The sequence below is a fragment of the Balaenoptera ricei genome, chromosome 4 (assembly GCF_028023285.1).
Source record: "Balaenoptera ricei isolate mBalRic1 chromosome 4, mBalRic1.hap2, whole genome shotgun sequence".
NCBI classification, from domain to species: Eukaryota; Metazoa; Chordata; class Mammalia; order Artiodactyla; family Balaenopteridae; genus Balaenoptera; species Balaenoptera ricei.
The window spans coordinates 142,688,121-142,710,460 of record NC_082642.1 but is presented as its reverse complement, the minus strand read 5'-3'; the positions used below and the strand labels follow the sequence as shown (position 1 = coordinate 142,710,460).

The 22,340-nt window shown below is 37.2% G+C and overlaps 1 protein-coding gene across 5 annotated transcripts in view; it reads right to left on the bottom strand.

Moving 5' to 3' along the window:
- The window catches only part of GABPA (GA binding protein transcription factor subunit alpha), a 35,842-nt gene that overhangs the window by 11,422 nt on the left and 2,080 nt on the right, over positions 1-22,340 (bottom strand). For 2 of the 5 annotated variants that reach the window (XM_059921396.1, XM_059921395.1), the window contains exons 2-6: positions 16,421-16,531; positions 12,670-12,814; positions 9,443-9,527; positions 7,102-7,347; positions 1,438-1,632 (exon numbers count right to left, since the gene is read on the bottom strand). In XM_059921396.1, coding sequence (XP_059777379.1) covers positions 1,438-1,632; positions 7,102-7,347; positions 9,443-9,527; positions 12,670-12,814; positions 16,421-16,497 — 748 coding nt within the window. In that variant the 5' untranslated portion in view covers positions 16,498-16,531. Of the gene's footprint in view, positions 1-1,437; positions 1,633-7,101; positions 7,348-9,442; positions 9,528-12,669; positions 12,815-16,420; positions 16,532-16,857; positions 16,908-21,608; positions 21,924-21,974; positions 22,093-22,340 lie in introns of those variants that run through there. The other 3 variants (XM_059921399.1, XM_059921397.1, XM_059921398.1) reach the window with 3 other exon arrangements.

Below are 22,340 nucleotides of genomic sequence, written 5' to 3'. Positions count from 1 at the left end.
GATGGAAAGATACACAAGATTTCTCTGCCCCCTGTACTAGGAAAAGTCTCCGAATGAGCTTTAACATTTGAGATGCACTGGGAGAACCAGAGAGAAACAACCAAAAAGTGCTGACCCGGGAGACAGAGCGAAAACCATGAATTTGAGAAAAACTAAACTGTAGTCTAAACACTGTCCTTGTTCTATTCTCGAGAGTCCCTACAAGAAAATGTTTCGGTAAACATAACTTACATGTTAAAAACCTGAAACAATTCAGAATTTACCTTACTCAGCTGAAAAGCTCTGCAGAGAAGAAAACCTGTGAAGCCAAGGATAAACTTTCAACCAGAACATTCAACTTATTTATCTAATAGGAACTGAAACTGGAAATAAACCCTGTAAATATAATGAATGTAATAAGTCTTTTAAATATTTTTTTCCTCCTAATATTTAAGAGAACCAACACAAGAGAGATACTACCAATAAAAACAATGAAGGAAAGCCTCTTTACAGAGCTCATTTCTTATTCAACAGCAGATGAAAACCCTAAACATTAAATGACTGTGAAAAATCCCTCTACCATATCTGTCCCCTTACTGGGTACACAGTAGGATGAAATGCTACCAGTTACATTTTCATCCATAACCATTATAAAACAAAGTCAGAGTGTCCTATTCACAAATTCTGAAAACTATATGGGTTTGGCTAGCATTCCTGATTTATTTAACAGCGTCAGGGAATGGGTTACTGCTAAGATATTTTAACAGTCACTGAAATATAAGATGGATTAAAATTCAAGCAAAATAATTTACATCTATTTGAGCTCTTTTTGTTGGACAGCCATAATCATAATAATAATGTCTGTCAAGCAACATGGTAACACTATAACCAGTGGCTTCCAATTCAAGATGGTGGGTTGCATACTTACACTTCCCCTTTCTCCCTTAAGATCCCATTCAATTAAAAGACATTTTAAAAGATTTAATCCCAATAATGAAGGGAATGAGAGGGAAGCCATCTGTGAACAAATAATCTTAAATTTCTAGAAGATGAGCATAAAGGACAGAAGTGACTGATGAAACAGAAGTCAACAACTAGAATATGTGAACAGAGCTAAATGCAGGGCATAGAATTTTACTTCAGAACTTGGATTCTAGAGTTAGTCTGCCTGGGTTTGGATCCTGGCTCTGCCTCACCCTAGGTTCTATAACCTTGTAGGGGCTCTCTAAGCCTCAGATTCCTATCTATCTGAAAAGATAAGGAAAGTAATGATCTGTGGCATTAGTACAAGATCAAATGAGATAATACATATAAAACTCTCAGCACAGCCTTACACAATTAATAAATGTTAATTATTATTGCTATTATCAATGAACAATTTAGATGAAAACAAAGTTATAAAGAAATAAAACTAAACTTAAGCTACAATGCAAATAGACAATAATTTCAATTTTATACATTTTCGAAGAAGTTCCAGATGACTCCAGAGAATTTCTCCCCGAGGAACCCGCTGAAAAAAGTCTTCTTGGTTGAGACTACAGAGCTCTCTTCCGGAAATATTCAGCGTAGTGAGGTCTATATCGGTCATGCTGAATTCCTTCATTACCCAAACCACCCAATGCAGGACTTGGTCTGTGGACCACTGTATGGGATCTAAAGAGAAAAATATTAGCATTGGCCTAGTTGCATCTTAGATATTATATAAATTTACAGTTAACTTGTCAACACACACACACACAAACATGCAGATAAAATCCAGACAGGTTGTTATTTTTCAAGTAAGTGAAGTAAATAAACTCATTATATGAAATAAAAAAGATTCTTATGCTCTATTTTCTCCTTAGCTCCTTTTCAATTTCTTAATCTAAATTTTTGATGGATTCATTTATTTCTCCATCAGTTAGTCTGGAATTTTCCCAAGAAAAACAAAATGCAAAACTGCTCTCCAGTGGGCCAAATGGAAGAATAAAATACATGATTACCTTGTAGGAAATGGAGTAAATTAAACAAGTTTTTAAAAATTATTTTGTAGTAGTGTATGATTTGATGCACTGAAAAAAAAAACTATAAGGGGTTTCTGGGGAGACGTATTCTCCAAAATATGAACGTAATCTTTCCTCACTTTTACTTCTTCTTCTCTTTTTTTTTTTTTTTTACTTTTACTTCTTGTAAAAAGCTAGTAGCTCCTGCACTTACCCTTATGGTGGCACTTACAATACAACACGTTAACTGCATGTCTACTCAGCTGTCTCCCCCTATAAAACCTTGAGGTCTTAAATATAAGGACTGTGTCTTGTAAACCACTGAATCTTCAGAGCTTACCACGGCGCTTTGTGCGTACATTTGTTAAATCTATAAAAGGTGAATCCAATCCAAATAGTTTCATTTTCTTCATCATTTTTTACTACTGAATGAATTCACAAATAAAAAAGATGGCCAACATGTGTAAATAGTTCATGATTGTATCCCTGGCACGTAACGGAATTTCTACTCACAGAATTTTAATAAATACTAGCTGAATTAATTTTGGTATAGGTATTTCTGCACGGAGAAGGTAATCTATCCAAATGGTATTGATTATATGTCCCCAAGATGCATGCTATTCAATAAGAAAGTAAGTGAGGAAAAATAACACTTAGGTACTTATCAAGAGCCAATTTACAGTAAAAATGAATCAAACATAATACAGGATTGAAAGCCACAGAACTGATTTTTTATTTGATTTTTTTCACAAAGAAGTTAAGGAAGGAAGATTCTAAGAAGATGGCAGCAAAGTTTTAAAATTTCTCTGAATGCACACATAAAACAAAACAAAACCCACCACTAAAAGCAACTAGAGAGCAAAACCAAAAATCCATGGACATTTACAATTAAACCAGGTGACATGATATCCCTATGGAACCCAAAATACATGCAGGTGAAGACAATGCAGTAACAGTCACAAGACCTGTATGGTATCAGCATCTGTGCAGGAGAAAGCAGAGGGAAGCAAAGGAACATCTCACTCCCCATCCTGAGCATGCAAAAAACTGAACACAGCCAGGAAGTATTCTTTGAAAGCACAGTTTTGCCCAACCCAATAGCAGAGGAATACAAAGGTCCATGGTCAGCTTTAAAGGGGATGGAGCAGTGAAGCACCTGTGAAATTTTCAAACTAAGCCAAGGATCACTTCCAGAAGAGAAGACCACAATAAGGAGAAATTGGTGGGAGTGGAACTGAAATTGAGTAGTATCGAAACTCGAAGGAAAGGGAAAGGGAAAGAGGAGGTCCAGATAAAAGTGAAGTCAAGGAACAGACAGGAACTGAGAAAGCAAGAGGCTCTATCTTTTAATACTACTCAAAAACAACAAACAGAAGGAGTTCTGGAAAGTTAGAAAAGCTATCCTGAAACACACTTCAAAGTTCAAGTAAGCACATTTTATGTAAACATGAACAAAAAAGTATCAAGATCAAAAAGTTAGGGGAAAATAGTTAGTCCGCCTTGTTTTCTTAAATAATATCAGGTCTTCTAGTTTAACATAACTAATTGCCATGCATGTTCTCCCTGCCTCTTTTCTCTAAGTCCTTAGTAAAATGACAGTAAAGAAACTTCTGAAAGATGTAAACTCACAGGAACATGAGTGGGAAATGACAGAAATGAAAGCATCTCCCCACCACGTAGGCACCAGGAACACTTTAGACCGGTCTACAAACCGAAGAGTGAGACCCTCTCCACCCACTCCACTCCCCTTTCCACTTCCAGAATGCAACATTCACACACACACATCAACCCTAAATCCTCACCCCAACCTTCTACTCCTGACAGGTGTTTGGCCAATTTTCCAGAGAAGTTGGGAGACCCAGGAAAAAGATCTATACATGCTGACACTTGAAAATCTTTTAATAAAATGACCAACACCCCATTTTACCAGCATAGTGGACAAACCCCTTCCAGACGACTTCAAACTAATTAGCTTTAAAGTTATTCACTCTTAAATATGAACAGATGGTAAAAAATAACCAGACATTTGAGAGACTAAAAGGAAACCACTAGACGACCAAAAATAAACAGAAAAACAGAACCCAGAGGAAGCAGAAATAATGCAATAACAAACTGCAAACAACAAAAAAATAATAATAAACCCTCACTTCACTGTAATCAACATAGAGAGGAGAGAAAACATGATATCTGTAATATAAGATCAGAATGCTATGGAAAGGGAACAACCAAAATAAATAGCCCTTGTAAATTGAAAACAAAAATCAGGTTGCAATATAAAGACAAGAAAGGGACTTCCTTGGTGGTGCAGTGGTTAAGAATCCTCCTGCCAATGCAGGGGACATGGGTTCGAGCCCTGGTCCGGGAAGATCCCACATGCCGCAGAGCAACTAAACCCATGTGCCACAATTACTGAGCCCACGAGCCACAACTACTGAGCCTGTGTGCCACAACTAATTGAAGCCCACGCGCCTAGAGCCTGTGCTCCGCCAACAAGAGAAGCCACTGCAATGAGCAGCCTGTGCACCGCAACGAAGAGTGGCCCCCACTCGCCACAACTAGAGAAAAGCCCACGCACAGCAACGAAGACCCAACGCAGCCATAAATAAATAAATAAATAATATATAATTTAAAAAAAAAAAAAAGAAAATTTGGCAGAAAGTAGTACAAATAGATATGAAGATGAAAACTAAGGAAGAAAAAAGATGTAGATGATCAACCCAGGAGATTCGATAGGAGTTCTAGAAAAAGAACAGAGAAACACAGAAGGTTGTTATCAAAATAATAATGAAGGAAAACTCCCCAGCACTGAAGGCTGAAATTGTCTAGATCAGCACTGTCCAAAATAATGCAGGCCACAACGTAACTTTAAAATTTTCTAATGGCTACATTAAAAAGGTAAAGAGGGCTTCCCTGGTGGCACAGTGGTTGAGAATCTGCCTGCCAATGCAGGGGACATGGGTTCGAGCCCTGGTCTGGGAAGATCCCACATGCCGTGGAGCAACTGGGCCCGTGAGCCAAAACTACTGAGCCTGCGCGTCCGGAGCCTGTGCTCTGCAACAAGAGAGGCCGTGATAGTGAGAGGCCCGTGCACCGCGATGAAGAGTGGCCCCCGCTCGCCGCAACTAGAGAAAGCCCTCACACAGAAACGAAGACCCAACACAGCCAAAAATATATTAATTAATTAATTAATTTAAAAAAAAAAAAAAGGTAAAGAAACAGATGAAATTCGTTTTGATAATAATTTCACTTAATACATCCGAATGTTTTCATTTCAACATGTAATCTAGGTAAAAAATTTATAAGATTTTTACATTCTTTTCCTTTTGTACTGGGTGTTTTACTCTTACAGCATATCTCAATTCAGACCAGGCATATTTCAAGTGCTCACATGGGACTGGTGACTACGGCCCTGGGCAGCACAGGGCCAGACTGAGATGCTACACAAAAAACCTGAAATTGACAGCAAATGAAAAGATCCACACTGCCACTAGACTTGGTCTTAACAGCTTTCTTATTCTTTGAGGAATGGCTTAGGTCTCATCCTTCAAACTGGACTCTTTTATCTTGTTATGCTCCAGTGAATAACTCCTATCCTTGCTTCTTTAATCTTTCCTTCTCCCACTAGTTCCACACCATTTATCTACAGATACACTCAGGTCACCACCAACTCTTGAACCTTCAATATTATTTATTTATTCCCCCAGCATTCTTCCCACCTGCCCTCCCCCCAATTAATACTCAATTTTCTCCATTTCTACAATGTTTATTTAGTTCTTATAATTCAGCTTTGTCGCTCCAACTCAGCAGCTGCTTTTATCTAAATCTACCAATGAGCCTCTAATGACCAAATGTAATAGATATTACTCAGTCAGCATTCTTTGACTTTCTCAGCAGTGTTGAGACTTGTGACCATCTAAAACTCTTTCCCAATTTCATCGGCACTATATACAGTTCTTATTTTCCTTCTATCTGTTAAGCTTTCCATGTCTCCCCTGCTTCCTGTTCCTCAACCCTAAATGTTGACAAGGTCCAGCATTATGTTCTCTTCCATTTTATCTCTCTCTGTCAGAGACTGCATCTACTTGTAGGACTTTAACACAAATTCAATGTGACTGAGTCCCAGATAACATCTTTATCTCCAGTCCCAATTTTGTGCACCTGAAACTACTTTCTGGTGACCTCTAGTTGAATTTGTACTATTACTTGAAAATCAAGTACAATCAACACTTTCCCTTGAAAAATCTTTCCAATACCAGACTTTCCTACATTCCCCACTAAGGTTTAGAAAGCATGGACTATCTTTCCTGTGCACTACTGAAAGCCAAGAATTTAACATGGTGCCTGGCTCAGGAAATATGTAATGAAGATGTAACCAAGTCTTATATTATTATTGCCTAGTCACCCAAGCTTAAGAAGTTAGATCAATACTTGAATCTCCCCTTTCTACCCTCACACAATCCATCAATCAGTTGCTCAGTCCCATCACTATTTTGATTCATCTCCTGCTTTCTGCTCCCACAGAAATCACCTGGTCCAGGCTAACCTAAGTATTATCACCTAGTCACACCCAAACTACCTGCTCCAACTTATGCCATATACCACTGCCACGTTCATTTTCAACTGTCACTTCCATCAATCAAAAACAGTTCTACAATGCTACAGAATAACTCCTTACCCACTGCACTGTCTCACTACTCACACATACTCCCACTTCTCAGCTTTGCACAAACATTTCCTGTCGGCAATGTCTAGCAGTTTCCTTGTCTGTAAGAAACTCTTTCCCAATTTTCCCCCAGACCACTATGATCCTTTTGAGATTCTAATAGTATGTTTCTTTATACCAGTTATTGACAGCTTAAAAACATGTTACCTTTATAGCAATTATCTTTTTTCATTTATATTCTCCCTCTTCAACTACATTGTGAATGCCCTAAGGGCAGATTTTTTTCTTTGTTATCTTTGTATTCCCAGCACCATCATATGTTACAGTCCAAAAAAAAAAGAAAACAAAAACAAAGAAAATCAATATATTTCCTAAAATTTCTATATTTAAGATAGATAATTTACTCACCCTACTGTCTTCCACGTCAAGCTTAATTCTTATTATTCTACCTAACATAATTATTATGTATTTTATTACCATAGGGTATCCCAAGACGTTCTTGCTCTTTCCTATAACCTTCCAGAGCAGCAGCCCATCTCGTCACTTGTTCCGAGGTTTCATCTGAAATGGTTGTAATGTGTTTCGTGCCATCGAGCGTTATCACTTGAGCTTCCTCGACAAGATGTGCTTCCGCTTCCGCGTGGTGGGCATCTGGATCAATAACTACTTCAACTGTTTCCGCAGGTTTAACAATTTCCAGGATGTTTAGCTTTGGTTCAATTCCTTACCAGTGATTAAAAAAAAAAAAAAAAAAGTATATCTAAGTGAAAACACGCAAGTCTCTAACAAATTAAAATTTAGTTCAGTTTATATGTTCTCAAATGGTAGAGCAAGGCTCCATTTTAAATATTTTTAGCATTATGTCTAGAGAACTTAAACAGATTTCTATTAAATGATAAACACAACAACAATTCAACAGAACTTTGATAGATTAGATAACAGTATTGTACCAATATTAATTTCCTCATTTTGATAACTGAACTGCGGTCATGCAAAAGAATTTCTTGTTTTCGGAAAACACACTAACGTATTTAGAGATAGGAAGGAATAATGTCTACATCTCATTCTTAACCAGGTCAAAAAAATAATGTGGGGATGAGGGAGAGAGAGACTAAAGCAAACGTAGTAAAAGTTAATATTTGGAGAATCTAGGTGAAGGATATCCAGGAATTCTTTTACTATACTTGCAACTCTTCTATAAGTTTAAAATAATTTTAAGAATAATACCACCACCACCATGCATATATACACACACGCATGCACGCAAGCACACACACACCCCACCTACAAACATTAGGAAAAAAAAGTACCAATATGGAATAGAAAATTAAAACTACACTATGGAGAGTATAAATGAGTAGCTACTTATCCTGATAAGTTGAAAAAATTAAAATTATTTACTGACTCCTTTTCTTTTTAGAAGACAAAGTACATGTATTAAAAATGAACAGACACTAAGTTTGTTACATTAAATTCACATCATTAAATTCTGATTTTCATTTTCAATTGAATGAAGAAAAACCCAAATACTTAAGATAATTCAAAATAGAATAAACTAGCCCTTTATGAAATAATCTCAGATACTTATGTTAAAATAACAGCTCTAAAAAACTATCATACTACTTAACAGCTACTGTTTGCTTACCGATTCGGTTACAATCTATATCAAAATTTAATCAAAGTATATTTGAAAGAAAAAACAAAACTCAATTTCAATATTCTGAAGTTCAATCAGGAAAATCATTATTACAAGAAAATATACAGCTATCACTCATCAGGTGGTGTAAGTAGAAGTCAGTTTTTTCAAATATACATGAGGAAAAAAATTATAATTTTGGAAGATTTTTCCTAAAAATTATCCCCTAATCCTCCATTCAAATTGCATCAAGTCAACTCTTCTTTAACACACCTGCACTGAGAGGTCACTAAACTTTTAAAGATAAAAAACAAAGATTGATTTTCTTTCCTATTCCCAACAATAGTAAATCCTGGGGAAATTAAGGATCATAAGTAGGTAATTACCATTTTCATAATGTGAAGAAAACTTTGGTTTGTGAAACATAATTGTGAGCAATACAGTATGTTCAGAGATGAAAATTAGTCTAAAACTCTGGTTAGAAATCCCAAAAAGCCACATTTAAAAAAACTAAAACTCAACCCACCAAAAATGGTTTCTTAATTTTCTAACTTGTGTATTTACACAGATTAGTAAAATACTGTGATGGATATGGCTGACTGGGTCACATCACATCCTTCGCAAATTCCTCTCTCTGTGCTAAATTGTAGAGACTATACATTTCCTTGCAGCTAGGGTTGCAGATGTGATTTAGGTTCTAGAATCACTGCCATGAGCGTTCTATTTGGAGATGAGTTAAAAGGGGACAAGCAAGCACACAGCATCCATTTTTTGGCTAATGTGAATCACTGAAAAGGCAGCATGGTTCCAAGCCGATAGCTATAGTTGTGGCTTTCAGATTTGGCATTTTCCAGATCCCGGCAGAGCAGCAGCTTCCTTGGCAGTCCAGTTCTACAGCGTGGCTGAGGCATTCTTAGAAAGTCAACTAGAACCTGTTCTTTCAGCCCTCCCTGTGATCCTGTTATTTACTACCCTGTAATATACCCTTTCCCAATTAAAGTAGGTAGAATGTGTTATACTATCTGCTTCATCCTGACAGATAAAACAATTAAATCAAAAGCATGAATATTTGGCTATAACATCACATTAATTTAGACAACCATCTAAAACTTATAAAATTGAGTTCCCATATTATAAAAACATGAGCTAAACTTTTAAATAACAACATTAAAAGTAACTTACCTTGGTAAGAAATTACCTGTACACTAAGCTGTACAGTTCCGTCTGTCTTTACTCCTTGGTCAAATAAACTTCGTTCTGGATCCAGCTAAACACAGATAAAATGATTAAGATTATTTTAGCTCAGTCATCTTGTTTAATATAAATGGATGTGCCAAACAGGACTTAATTACTGAGGCATACTAATTAAATTATAAGAACACGTTTAATTATTCAAGTTGTCCTATCATTTAATTCTTTGCCAAAACTGAAAATAACTTAACCACTGTGGTAGCAATTAAGGACAACACAAACGACAGGATTTATTGTAAGTGGTGGTTTTCTCTAGCTCTGGAGTCTAGTTTAGAATTTTAAATAATGCCAAAAGGCAACTTTTTTTTCCGTAAAAGTATTTAAAGTGGAAGATAATGCTATTTATCTGCCATGAATAAGCAAGGGTGTTTTATTAGTGGGGACAATTTATATAAATTTATTTACATAATTCTTGCCATATCTCCCTTGTAACCAATGATACACATTTAAGATCAGGGTTAACTCTAAATTTCTGATCATAAAGTTAATGAAGTTAAAGGACTTATAACCTTACTATTTGACCTAGCTATGAATATCTTTAATCATAATTCTGTATCCTTTCAGTATCTTTCAGTATCAGTGCTTTTGAATACATTTCACACAAATGGCGAAAAGTAATTCTGACTTCTAGACATTTTGTCACCCATTTAAAAACAGGCTTCTGTTGTAATTATTTTGAATAATGTGTATCTCTGTGTGTCTGCATATCATACAGCTGGAGGTACAAAGCTCCTCTCACTCTCATTCCCAAGAATTCAGCCAATACTGTAGTCATGGTACAAACATATTTTCTAATATTAAAAACATCATACACATAAAGCCTAAAATCTTAAGTGACTATGCATCTAACTTAAACAGAGACAAGACAAACTTTGTAACCCTACATTCGGACAGGTCAAACGTGGCAGCTTCACTCCTTAATACAACAGTCTCTGCCTGACATTTTGTTAAAAATTCTCCTCACAGCAAGATTTCTCCCCTCTCCAGTAGACACTGGTATTATCTACTAGAAGCTAAAGCCTGTGTAACTCTGAAGAGGGCTCTCAGGTACTGGACACTCTAGCTAGTTCAGTTAAGAGCTGGCACAAGGACAAAACTCAAGCATGATATTTGATCTCAGGTCATATTCCTTAGAGAAGTGCAACTCAACTGTTGTTCATCAGCTCTGAAGTCAGCACTCATCCGAAAATACAAAAGCATTACCACAAGCAGCAAGCATTCTGACTCCAACTGTATATTTGCATTAACTGACATGGGAACAGAAGTTACTATCCTCAAATCCTTTTTGAGGAGAAGAAGGGGGAGGGGTACAGGAAGAAATGCAAAATGCCCTAGATGCAAGGCCAGCTCTGAATTCTATGATACTATAAATTATGCATATTTCCATTTATTCTACCAATATATATTGAGATCCTATGATAGGTTGGGTACTTTGCAGGTGTTACTTTCGTTTTGGTTAGGTCAGGTATTATAAGAGCAGCAACAAATATCAGAGCTAAAAAACAAGTAAGAGATTGAGTCCAGATTCCCCTTAATTTTACATATGAGAAAAAACCAGGTCAAGTCCAGTGACAATGAATTATTCAGTAAAAACTTTATTAAAAAGCCAGTCTCAAACAAGTGAAGAGTTTTAGAGTCACACAGGCCTGGGTTCACATTCCAATGCATCCCTTTGTAGCTATGCATTGGGCAAATTATTTACTTGCTTTAAATCTCAGTTGCTACATCTGCAGAATATGATTAAGAATATCCTGACTTCAAACACTGATGTGAAGAATAAATAAGATAATTTAGAAATGTTTTGCAAATATTTTTTCATTCAATCTAAATTGCCCATATAGCTCTAGTTCACCATTTTTTAATGGCTGCCTTGAATTCCAATCTATAGAATTTATCTAATTCCCTATTTTTGGATCATTTGAGATATTTTCAGTTTCTGCACAACCATGCAATATACACCTTTGCTCACCGAGGTGAGCATTTCTTTAAGAACAATTCCTTGAGGAGAAACTGCTAGATATTTCACATTCAACATTAACAAACACTAATGCCAAGTTACCTCTCAAAAAGATTATATTAATTTACCCTCTCACTGTTGAGAGACGTGAAACCTTAAATCCTAAAATTATAATAATATTAGCGCCACCTATATTCTCTTTAGAAGAACAACTTCCCTCCTCCCCCAACATTTATTAGACTTGCTGAAAAAAAAAAAGTATGGTTAAAAGGGCAACTAAAATTCACAAATTTCATTAAAATTTCAACTTATTCTACATCAAAATCTGATTTAAAAATAGACATATGATGATTTGAATTTTTAAAAATCTAAGGCAAAAGTTCTATAATATATGGAATAGCTATATTAAAAGGCAGGGAAGGGGAGGAGTAAAGAAGAAAACAAACCAAACAATCCAAAAGATGACATAATACATTAGTATAAAATAGTCTTAAAAAACAGAATAAACCTCTAGTACTTATTCATATGTTCAAGGAAGGTCTGGAGAAACTATTTGAGCAATCCTATCTAGGCAACTACCTTTGATACATATTGTAAAAATACTCCTTTTCTTGAAAGAATACCATAAAACATGACTATAAATATGTTGCAAACACAATGTGTTATTATAATACTACCACAGGTAAAATCCTATTGCAGTAATTTCCAAGAAATATACATATATATTGGTATTTAAATCCTTATCCAAAATTTACTGCTGGAGCAAATAAAGATGGAAGGGAATGTAAACTCATTTGGTCAAATTATCTCTAAAAGATGAGGAAACTGATGCACAAAGAAGTTAAAAGTTAGTTAGAAACAGGGTGGGAGGACACACTTCTTCAGCTTCCAAGGTCAATGTGCTTCTCACTACTCTACGTTTTATGCTCTGATTAAATGTATTTAAACTTCTCAGTTTATATTTGTCAAAGTAAAAAAAGAATGTTTGATTTATTACTCAATCTTTTAAAAATAATTTTAAGTGGAGGAAATTTTGCTGAAAGAATTCTTTTTACTTCTAAATGCTTACATTTTATAATAATATAGGTCAAATGGAGAAAAAGGCTACAGCTAGAGAGAAAAGGCCAACAACAACAACAAAACATTTCTAACGCAGACATAAATGCTGAAATACAAATCTCAAAAAAGAAAAAAATAATACCTGGATATCTTGCAGGCAAATTTCATGAGCATCCAAAGAACACTGCAGTCTTGGTTCTAGTAGTTTCTTTAAATTGCCTATTGGCTCATTGATGTCTATGGCCTGGCTTACACATTCAGCTGGAGTGTAGGTTTGTTCAACAATGCTAAAGAATATAATGTTCAAGGATCCAGTGTTAAAGAATATAATGGTTAACAATTACATTCTTACCCTGGATATTAATGCAATGATATGGTGAAAACAAAATTCAACACCAAAACACATTTCTGGCCTTTGAAACTCCTTTCTGCACAGACACCTTTCACAGCGGCAGGCCCATCGCCAGCTAGTGCTGCCAAGCTTAATACTGAATCACATCGCACAGAGAAATGCTAGCTTGAAATTTAAGGCACCTTTGCAAATACACCTCATTATATACATACATATGTATGCATGTGTGTATACACATACAAATATTGCATATACAATATTTAAGGGGAAAAGTTTGCATTTATATTATATTTCCAAGTTATTTTGAAGAATTTTAGGCTCAGAAAGGAATATAAAAAGCCTCTTCAAAACTTGTATGCATGGACATATATACACTACCAAATGTAAAATAGATAGCTGGTGGGAAGCAGCCGCATAGCACAGGGAGATCAGTTCGGTGCTTTGTGACCACCTAGAGGGGTGGGATAGGGAGGGTGGGAGGGAGGGAGGGAGACACAAGAGGGAAGAGATATGGGAACATATGTGTATGTATAACTGATTCACTTTGTTATAAAGCAGAAACTAACACACCATTGTAAAGCAATTATACTCCAATAAAGATGTTAAAAAAAAAAAACAAACTTGTATGCCATCTCTACTAGTCAATTTCTCTTCTCAAGATAAATACAATAATATAAATTATAAGACATGAAAATATAAGTTATCAAAAATATTTTCCATTTAATCTAATCTGAAAACTACTGGTTATAATCAGTCTAGATCCACCTTAAAAAATTATAATTTTCCTTTAAAACTCTCTAAGGGCTCTTTTGCATTGTTATTTCATACTTTGAATGCTACAAAGTTCCTTTAGGGTAAAATCTCTGGTAAGTAATTCTACGTATCTTTTGTGAATCCTTATTTGAGGCCAAACAGAAAATAGGCACCAATTAGTATTTGCTGAATTGATAAACCTAGAATTCAATCAAGTTTCATGACATGTTTAATTTATATATGGTTTAAATTCATTTGCAGTTGTCAAAAACAGTTATGTATTTAAAAATTTGTCAAGTTCCATTTTCACATAAATTCCAAGTATAATGCAACATACACATGATATTCACTGAATGTATTCAGCCTAAATTCCTAAAACTTTTAAAATTTATAAAAGAGAACAGTCATGACTGAAAAAACCAAGATTATTTTAAAATAATAGTAAACATATTCTTATTATTACTATTTGTTAAGGTAAAATAATTGGGTCTTTTGGCTAAGTGAGTATTTTTACTAATTCTTCAGCTATAGCAGAGTGGGCTATATTTTTCTTTTTTTCATAACAATAACCTTTAAAAGAGTCAAATGTCACTTTAACACAGATTTTTAAAGACCTATTTTACATGAGCTCAACATTTAAAACATTTTTTAATATTCTGTTGCCACCATTTAAACCTTGGGAGATCCATATAAAAAATCTGATTACCAATTTCCCTTGAGAAAGTGTGGATGATCTCACATCACTGGACCTAAATTTCTGCATAGCAATCTGCTACAACTAGACAGCTAGCTATAACTGCTCCCTTTACATAGCTACTCCCCAGGTCAACAGTAACTATCAACCACAGTAACTACCAATCTCTTACATGAGACATCAGCAAAGGTTTTCTGTAAGGGGTCAAACAGTAAAAACTTCAGACTTCGTGGACCATTTGTATGCATGTATATATAAAAATAAATACGTGCATGTCAGTCTCCAAGACAGCCCAAATGATTCTTACCTCCTAATATTCACACCTTTTTATAGTTCCCTCCCGAATTGTACCAAGGTTGGACTGTGTGAGCAAAGGACTAAGGACTAAGAGTGATATATGTACTGCTTCTTAGATTAGGTTATTTAAAAGTAAGACACCGTGGCGAAGGCTCTCTCTCAGACCATCTGCTTTAGGGAAAGCCAGCCGCCACGTCATGAGCAGCCCTGCACAGAAAGAAGCCCATGTGGTGAGGAAGCGAATGGTCCTGTCACCAGTCTTATGAGTGATCTCAGAAACAGATATGCCAGCCTCAGTCAGCTCTTCAGATGACTGTAGCCCAGACGAACAGCTTCACTGCAAGTTCACAAAGTACCCTGAGCCAGAGCCATCCAGCTCAACTGTCCCCAGGTTCCGGACTCTGAGAAGCTCTGTGCGATAACAGTTGGGTGCTTTAAGCTGCAAAGTTCTGGGGTAATGTGCTACATAAATAAATAAGTAAATGTATGTATGTACGTATACACACACACCCTAAACATTTATATGTGCATATGTATGAAAATTAAGAAAGGCATGTAGCCTGTTGTTTCTTCTGCTGGAGAAAAGAGCATAATCGAACATGTTGAAAAGCTCCATTAAAAATTTAAGGTCTCCCAGGCAGTCATGTCAAGGTATTTTAGACCTTTTCTGTCAGGAAAATGTTTCTGTGCCAGGGCATGGTGGGAGAGGACAGGACGGAGGACACTAAACTGGGGTTTGTCTTTTGAGCTAGAGCCAAACGTCTCCTCTGAGCAGGAGGTGGCATAAGTAACCGTGGCCTCAGGGCAGAAAAAATGAGGGAGTTGCCAATTAACTGGCATGAAATCTCAATTATGCAAGACGAATAAGTTGTAGAAATCCACTGCACAACATTGTGCCTACAGTTGACAATACTGTATTGTACACTTAAAAATTTATTGAGGGTAGATCTTGTGTTAAATGTTCTTACCACAATACAATTTTTAAAAAATTTAAGGTCTTTAGCCTCAGCTGCACTCTCAACACTCAGCATCCTACTCAACTTTAGTGATCTTCTCCATTCCCATCATAGTTGTTCTAAACCTTCGTTACTCTATGTAAGTTTTCTACTACCCTTTAGGTCCTTTTACTTTCAGCATATTATCTCATCTCCTGCTTTACAGAGTAAAGTAGGACTATTAGCCATTACCCTCCTCAACCTTCTTGACTCCCAAATCCCTATTTTTTACCCATATTCTCTCCTTGGATTCTGAACTCATTACCACTGCCCTCCTTCCTTAATGGAGTAAGTAATATTCTATTACTATTCCAAAAACTAACACCTTTCACTTCTCTATATGCTTAGTACTGTGATGGCTCATACGGCTGTATGTTTCCTCAAATACAAGGTAGTCTCTACAAGGGCAAGTTACAGTCTCATTTATTCATGTACTCCAGACAGCTGTTATTTGTTGAATTAGTTCAGGGTGTGGATTAAACTCTTACTGAAATAAAAGTAATCAGCACTGACAAAAGGAAAAAGAATCAAACAGTGCCTGAGGGGGAGAAACCATCACAATCAATTGCTTGATCATTATCAGCTATGCTTATTACTATCTTTAGTTTAAAACTATCTTTTCCTCCCAGCTACAAAACCAACAAACCCAGTAAGTCTGAGGGAAAAGGCAATACATGATCCCCCAAAATGCTGAGGTCAGTTGAAAAAAAAAAAAAAGGCCCCCAAAAGAACTTGGCTTGATTCTTAATTTTAATTAGGCATGTTGATAATATAAAAAGTGGTAAATTCAAAAAATACCAACCTTTCTTCCGTGCACTCTGGTTTCTCTGTTCCATCAATCTCAATTTCTATCAGCTCCTCTGCTTCTCTTTTCGTCATGATTGAAGTATTTCAAAAGCTGACCCTACAAAACCTAAAATGTAAGACATTCTGAAATTATCTGCATAAGCAGACACGGTATACAAGAAGTAAAGACCCAATTCAAATAAAAGCAGAGGATAAGCAGAAGAGGAGGACGTAATCTTCACATATAAAAGAAAATCCACAAGTGATATTTATAAACTAGTTTTTGTTTAAATGGTGTTTATTAGCCTGACATGACATCATTATCATTCCCTTGGATTTACTGGGATGTTTTCAGCCCAATCTCAGTCAATAAATTAATTCAGGTTACTTCAAAATTAAGTGAAGGCATGTCAACTATGTTACGGCAATTCAGTCTTAATAACAGATTCAAACCTGCAGCTTAAAAATCAACATGGAAATTCCCTGGCGGTCCAGTGGTTTGGACTCTGTGCGTCCACTGCAGAGGGCATGGGTTCCATCCCTGGTCAGGGAGCTAAGATCCCTCATGCCGCATGGTGTGGCCAAAAAACAAAACAACATGGAGATGAACAATTTACAATCGTTCAGCTAAAAGCTGTACCTTATTAGCAGAGTTTATTGCAAACCATTATACTGACAGAATAATATAAATTAAAAGTTAATCCCAGCTTTGTGTTACAAATTACATTTCTTATAAATTCCAGTACAATATTCTCAAACAGCAAAATAAAGTAACAAAATCATTATAGATATATGCATTATTGCCCTGATTACACATTAGAATTTTTTTTTTTAATTTTTTATTTATTTATTTTTGGCTGCGTTGGGTCTTTGTTGCTGAGCGCCGGCTTTCTCTAGTTGCAGGGAGCGGGGGCTACTCTTCGTTGCGGTGTGCGGGCTTCTCATCATGGTGGCTTCTCTTGCTGTGGAGCACGGTCTCTAGGCGCGCAGGCTTCAGTAGTTGTGGCACGTGGGCTCAGTAGTTGTGGCTTGCAGGCTCTAGAGCACAGGCTCAGTAGTTGTGGCACACAGGCTTAGTTGCTCCGCGGCATGTGGGATCTTCCTGGACCAGGGATCGAGGATCGAACCTGTGTCCCCTGCACTGGCAGGCGGATTCTTAACCACTACGCCACCAGGGAAGTCCCAACACTAGAATTTTTTATGATTGTTTTTCAGATGTGGTTTTATCCATTTTAAACAAACCATTACTTCAGTTTTTAATTCTCTCGTGTAAAATTATTACCTGCTACATTAAACTTCTATTGATTTTTGTACCATTGATACATTATGTGCCATTTTGTACCATTTGTACTCCTGATACTAAAACATTATAATTTAAAATATGCTAAGTAATGCATAAAATAGCTGCATATATTGGTATTTCTTTATGGCCATTTCCAAGGTGTTAATGTTGTAAGTTTCAGGCCGTTAGGACCTCACTTGTAGGTCAGTGAATTTGTCTCTGGACTCCATATATACTCTCAGTCCAGAATAGAGTTTTCTAAGTTTACTACTACATCTAAAAAAGTACTTCTAAGTGCCTTCGACTCTTTGACTTACAAGGAATGGTCCTCTAAATTTGGTATTTTAATGTTTACAAAGGAGTCCACGCTCCCACTTTAAAGATCTGACAAAGTGAAGAATTCAAATATTCATTCCTATTAATAATAACCATTATTTACTGAGTATCAGGCACCACACTCAAGTGCTTTACACAGAACAATCTTACTCTGAGTCCACCCTCCTAGGAAAAGTATCCAGAGATGAGCGAGGCTGAACTGCCTGGGGCTCCACAACGTCACGCTTTAGGTCCATCAACTTCAGTACGTGCTCTGCACTGCAGACACACACTAGAACGAGAGCCACCCCCTCTCATACCTGCAACGGCCTCTTCCTGACACGCTTCCCTGTGCTGGTGCCCTTGCCCCCCTGCAGTCTGTTCTCAGTCAATACAACTGCCAGTGTGATCCTTTTTAAAAGTGAAGTTACATCATAGCACTCCTCTGATACCAGTCACAGTAAAAAAAAATCTAAAGACTTCACAATGGCCAACAAGGTCCTACATGATCTACCCCCATCCCCATTCTACTACTGCTCTGACCCCCTCTCCCACACTGGCCTCCTTACTTGTCCTTGCATCTTTCTTCTTGTCCATAGCACTCATCCTCTAACATACTAATAATTTACTACATTTATTGTCTCTCTTTCTCTGTTGGATCATTGCCAAGGTGCAAAAACCAAAACTGTCCAAAAGTGACCCCAGGAACTTAAATTGGTTTGCCTGGCCTACGGACTTCCCCTAGCTACTGGAGGTGGGAGGGGCTTTCCCAGGTCCCAACTTCTCAAGGGACCAAGGTCTTTGTGGTAGGCACAATAACAACCCAGAACCTGTGATTATGCTAAATCACATGGCCAAGGGGAATAAAGTTTACTAATAAGCTAACCTTAAAATACAGAGATTATCCTGGATTATCTAGGTGAGCCCAAGGAAATCACAAGGATCTTTCACAAGAGTGAAAGAGGGAATCTGAAGAGATCCAGAGTGATTCAAAGTGAGAAGGACTTGACTGGCTGGCTATGACTGGCTTTGAAGACGAAAGAAAGGAGCCACAAACCAAGGAACGCAGGCAGTCCCTAAAACCTGGAAAAAGGAAACAGATTCTCCCCTAGAGCCTCCAGAAGAAGCGCAACTCTGCCAACATCTGATTTTAGCCCAGAAAGACCCATTTCAGACTTCTGACTTCAAGAAATGTATGATAAGAAATAGTTTTCAAGCCACTAAGTTTGTAGTAATTTGTTACAGTAGCTCTGGGAAACTAACACAGTCTTCTTTCCCACTTTAAAAAGGACTGTAGGGCTTCCCTGGTGGCGCAGTGGTCGAGAATCTGCCTGCCAATGCAGGGGACACAGGTTCGGGCCCTGGTCTGGGAAGATCCCACATGCCGCAGAGCAGCTGGGCCCGTGAGCCACAATTACTGAGCCTGCGCGTCTGGAGCCTGTGCTCCGCAACGAGAGAGGCCGCAATAGTGAGTGGCCCCCGCTTGCCACAAATGGAGAGAGCCCTTGCACAGAAACGAGGACCCAACACAGCCATAAATAAATTTAAAAAAAGAAAAAAAAAAAAAAAAAAAAGGATTGTAACTCTCCTCAGGTCCAAACATCTCCAAATGCTGGGGAGCCGGTTTTCTGACAACTTAGTCTATAAATCGCTGGCATCCAAATCTAGACTGCCTAGTACAAAAATGATCTGACTTTCCCCACATTATTAAGGTTGCTCTCACAGCTCCCCTACGATAAGAAAGGATAATAAGAGGGTGGGGCTCTCCACTGAAACAGATACACATCATGCACATCCAGCAGAATGCCTAGGGCCCAGCAGATTTTGGTCCGGAGGATGAAAGAATGAAGGGCTTTTGTTTTCTTTTCTTGCTGACCCTGGCCTAGTAAGTCTTCCCTTTCCCCATAAAGCCTATTTCTTAACAGATACTATGTGTAAAACTGTGGAATTCATCCTGAGCACTCGAGCAAAACAGGTGGTGGTGACCCAATAGGGACCATCCTTGTAGGACAGCAAAAGCTCATCTGGGAAGGGGTATTTGTTCACAGATGTATACAAAGAACTTTGAACAGTGCCTCTCCCTTTGTAGGCATTGTATTAAAATGTGTTGGATAAGTGAATGTTATAACAACTACTACACACTGTATAACTGACTCCAGAAGCCTAAAAGGCTTCAATGTGAAAGGTAAAACTATGAAGCTAATAGAAGAAAATGGTGGGAATTTTTTTGTGGTCTAATGATAGAAAAGGATTTATTTCTTAAATAAAATTCCAAAAACACAAACCATAAGGAAAAAAACTGATAGATTTCCTTACATAAAAATTAAGTTATATTCAACTGACAGGCTACAGAGTAGAAAAAGATATTTCCAATATCCATACATGACAAGGGACTAATAATTGGAATACACAGTGAACTCTTGCAAGTTGATAACACCCCCCCAAAAGTCAGGACAAATTAGAAAAGTCAGTAAAGCGTAGAAAAAGGAAACTCACATAAAGAGAAACCAAAATGGCTACGGACATGAAGAAATGCTCACATTCAAATTATTCACTTTATACTGTGCATATATGGCAAAGCTAGAATGTTGAACACTGAAAAGAGTTAGCAGGGACATGGGGGCATAGAGTATAGACCGGACTATTGATAGAGTACAGACAGGACTATTTTGGAGAAAAATGTAGCAGCACTTGCTCAAATAAAGTGCTTATACCTATGACCCAGCAATCTTGCCCTTAGATAAGCATTCTAGAGACATTCTCACAATGACTGATAATAGGATGTTAAGGGCAGCTTTGCTGGAGATAGCTGAAAGCTGAAGCCAATACAAGTATCCATGGTAAGAGAGTACTGCGGATACAAGAAAATGTGAAAGAAGCACACACTATGGAACTATAGTAGCCGTTAGAAACAAGGAGATAACGTACACACACATACACGTAAAAATCATAAAAACTGTACAGAAAAAAGTAAGAAACAGAATAAGGTTTATAGCAGGACAGCACTTAAAAGGATCATTTATGTTATATTTTCAGGGCCTACAAGGACATCCACTCCCACCACCATAACCAACTTTTAAAAAAAGATCAGAAAACAAGTGAATTTTCTAGGAACTTTGGAAAAACAGAAAGCCTAAGAAGAAGTAACTGTAATCAGATAGGGTAGGCGGTACCCAGAGAAGAAGGACCAGGCATGGCTTTCTTGACATAAGAGGAGCCATTTTTGGCCTAAGCCATTTGGGGATCTAAGCCTGGCCACAATGCTTACCCTTGAACAGGTCTCAGTAATAATGCTCTTAAGGAGTAACAACAGCAAAGATAACAAATCAGTTATAAAGACTCCCAGTTCTGTTTCCATGGTAAAGATTAGCCTGAAGCACTTTCTTAAGCTGTTTTTCAGAATTTAAACCCCCCTCTAGCGCTCAACCACCAGATCAACTGTAACCTAAGGGATGATAATGTTGACCTTTTCTGACCCTTGTGACTTCAATCAACTAAAGCATGGATGCTGTCAACCTTTGCCCCAATTCTATGCTGAATTCTCCCGCTGAAGCCCCTTCATGAACTGGCATGCACCACCCAAGACCCTTCATGAATATGCAAGTACCCTTAGCTTAAAAGGGCTTCAATTTTGCTGTTCAGGACACCGCTTTGGGAAGATCCTGGTATTCTCCTTGCTGCAAGTAGTAGACCCTTTCTTCTTCTGATCTTTGGCTTGGTTGTGTCTTTTGTCTTGCCACCCACCAAGAGATGAACCCAGTTTTCTGGTAACAACCAGAAGCTTAGAAATGGCCCTGAGGGCTTATCAGCAGGGACACCTTTGGTACCTCTTAGTATAAGCACTAAGACAGAGGACTGTTAAGAAATTTACCCTGTGATCTTCCAAAAAAGTCATAGATCAGTCTCTAGAAGGTGCCAAATAAAGAAAAAAAAATGAATCCAATATACTTTTGGAAAAAATCATGTTACTTACAGTCCCTGAATTGATCTTCCTCTTTCTCAATTCTCTAAATTTAAGCTAAAGAAGCAATGGAGAGATTTGGGAAACTGTCCAAATCTTTGATATCACTGCTTGAGTGGGTCTTAGCTCTTTTCCTGGAAACAATTCCCCAGGATTCTATATCAATAGGTAAGAAAATGGAGAAGAGAGCATGACTTGGAGCCCTTCCCCCTAGGAAAAGGTGCCCCTTGACACCCTGGTTTCTCCTAGATTAAATCTAACCTGGGTTCAGAACACTGCACAAAATGAATACAAACTAAATTTGTATTTAACTAACAATTCCAGGAAAGGCTACTATTCTTTAAAATACAGTTATGTTTATCATTCTCTTTTAGAGCC